This window comes from Empidonax traillii, unplaced genomic scaffold, assembly GCF_003031625.1.
Source record: "Empidonax traillii isolate 1590-97213 ecotype Southwest subspecies unplaced genomic scaffold, ASM303162v1 scaffold3062:size25008, whole genome shotgun sequence".
NCBI classification, from domain to species: Eukaryota; Metazoa; Chordata; class Aves; order Passeriformes; family Tyrannidae; genus Empidonax; species Empidonax traillii.
In genome coordinates, this window is record NW_020958255.1 from 9,689 (window position 1) to 11,430 (window position 1,742).

General features: G+C 53.7%; 1 protein-coding gene across 1 annotated transcript in view; it reads left to right on the plus strand.

The window, feature by feature from the left end:
- The window catches only part of LOC114072359 (nuclear receptor coactivator 1-like), a gene marked incomplete at both ends in the record, with an annotated part of 15,893 nt that overhangs the window by 8,889 nt on the left and 5,262 nt on the right, over positions 1–1,742 (plus strand). The window contains 2 exons of the mRNA XM_027910264.1: positions 322–463; positions 1,486–1,654. Coding sequence (XP_027766065.1) covers positions 322–463; positions 1,486–1,654 — 311 coding nt within the window. The remainder of the gene's footprint in view (positions 1–321; positions 464–1,485; positions 1,655–1,742) is intronic.

Here is a 1,742-nt window from a genome sequence, read left to right on the forward strand (position 1 = left end):
TTTCCAGAGGGTTCTGGATAACCCTCAGCATTCCAGGATTTCCAGAGGGTCATGGATAGAGTTCAGCATTCCAGGATTTCTCCTCCACCCCCTCTCATCCCGGAATTTTGGGCTCCCAGGGAAAGATCTAGGAATTGCTCCTGGATTTGGGATCCTCTTCGAGCCAAACCCCTTGGATAGGAACCATTTCCCTTGGAATTCTTTGGGAATATCCCATTCCCCCCCCCCCTCGTGATTGGGAATCCCCGAAATTCCCCCGGAAAAACCCCGCCTGGCTTTTTTTGGAGGAATTCCTTGGAATTCTTCTTCTCTCCATCCCAGTTTTTTTCTCTTGCCCCCCCCCCCCCCCCTCAGGAATTCCGGAGCTGGATCTGGGAGTGCCAGAGTTCATCCCGCCGGGAATGCCGGAGCAGATTCCCTGGAATGACCCCGGGACCCGCGGAGCCCTCGGAAAACCCGACGAGTGAGTCCCGAATCCCCGACCTTTTCCGTGAAAAAACCTGGGATAACCCAAAGCTTTCCTTTTCCCTGGAATTCCCACAGACTCAGGGAATGCCCAGCCAGGAATATTCCCATGGATATTCCCCAGGGATTCTCCCGAGTTCCTCCCCACCCTTTCCCACAACATTCCCACATTCCCCCTCTCCAGGATTTCCTTGGCATTCCAGGTTTTCCATGGGGATTCCCAGCTCTTTCCCAGTCTTCCCTGGATTTGGTCCCTTTTCCCTGGATTTGGCTCCTTTTCCCTGGATTTGGCTCCTTTTCCCTGGATTTCCCTCCTTTTCCCTGGATTTGGAGTGTCCCTTTTCCCTGGATTTCCCTCCTTTTCCCTGGATTTGGAGTGTCCCTTTTCCCTGGATATGGCTCCTTTTCCCTGGATTTGGAGTCTCCTTTTTCTCTGGATTTAGCTCCTTTTCCCTGGATTTGGCTCCTTTTCCCTGGATTTTGCTCTCAGAGTCCCTTTTTCCCTGGATTTGGCTCCCAGATTCCCTTTTCCCTGGATTGGGAGTGTCCCTTTTCCCTGGATTGGGAGTGTCCCTTTTCCCTGGATTGGGAGTGTCCCTTTTCCCTGGATTTGTCCCTTTTCCCTGGATTTCCCTCCTTTTCCCTGGATTTGGCTCCTTTTCCCTGGATTTGGCTCCCAGATCCAGAGTGTCCCTTTTCCCTGGATTTGGAGTGTCCCTTTTCCCTGGATTTGTCCCTTTTCCCTGGATTTGTCCCTTTTCCCTGGATTTGTCCTTTTTCCCTGGATTTGGAGTGTCCCTTTTCCCTGGATATGGCTCCCAGATCCAGAGTGTCCCTTTTCCCTGGATTTGGCCCCTTTTCCCTGGATTTGGAGTGTCCCTTTCCCCTGGATCTTTAACCCTGGAATGTTTGTGTGTGGTTTTTTTGGGAAAGGCCGTGCCTGGGCTCCCAGCTGGACGAGCTGCTGGATTTCCCTGGATCTCTAACCCTGGAATGTTTGTTTGTGGTTTTTTGGGAAAGGCCGTGCCTGGGCTCCCAGCTGGACGAGCTGCTGTGCCCGCCCAGCACTCCGGAGGGTCGGAACGACGAGAAGGCGCTGCTGGAGCAGCTGGTCAGCTTCCTCAGCGGGAAGGACGAGACCGAGCTGGCCGAGATCGACAGGGCCCTCGGCATCGACAAACTCGTGCAGGTACAGCCAGGGAATGGGATTGGGAATGATGGGAATGGGATTGGGATTGGGATTGGGATGGGAATGTGGGAGGGATGTGAGACCGAGC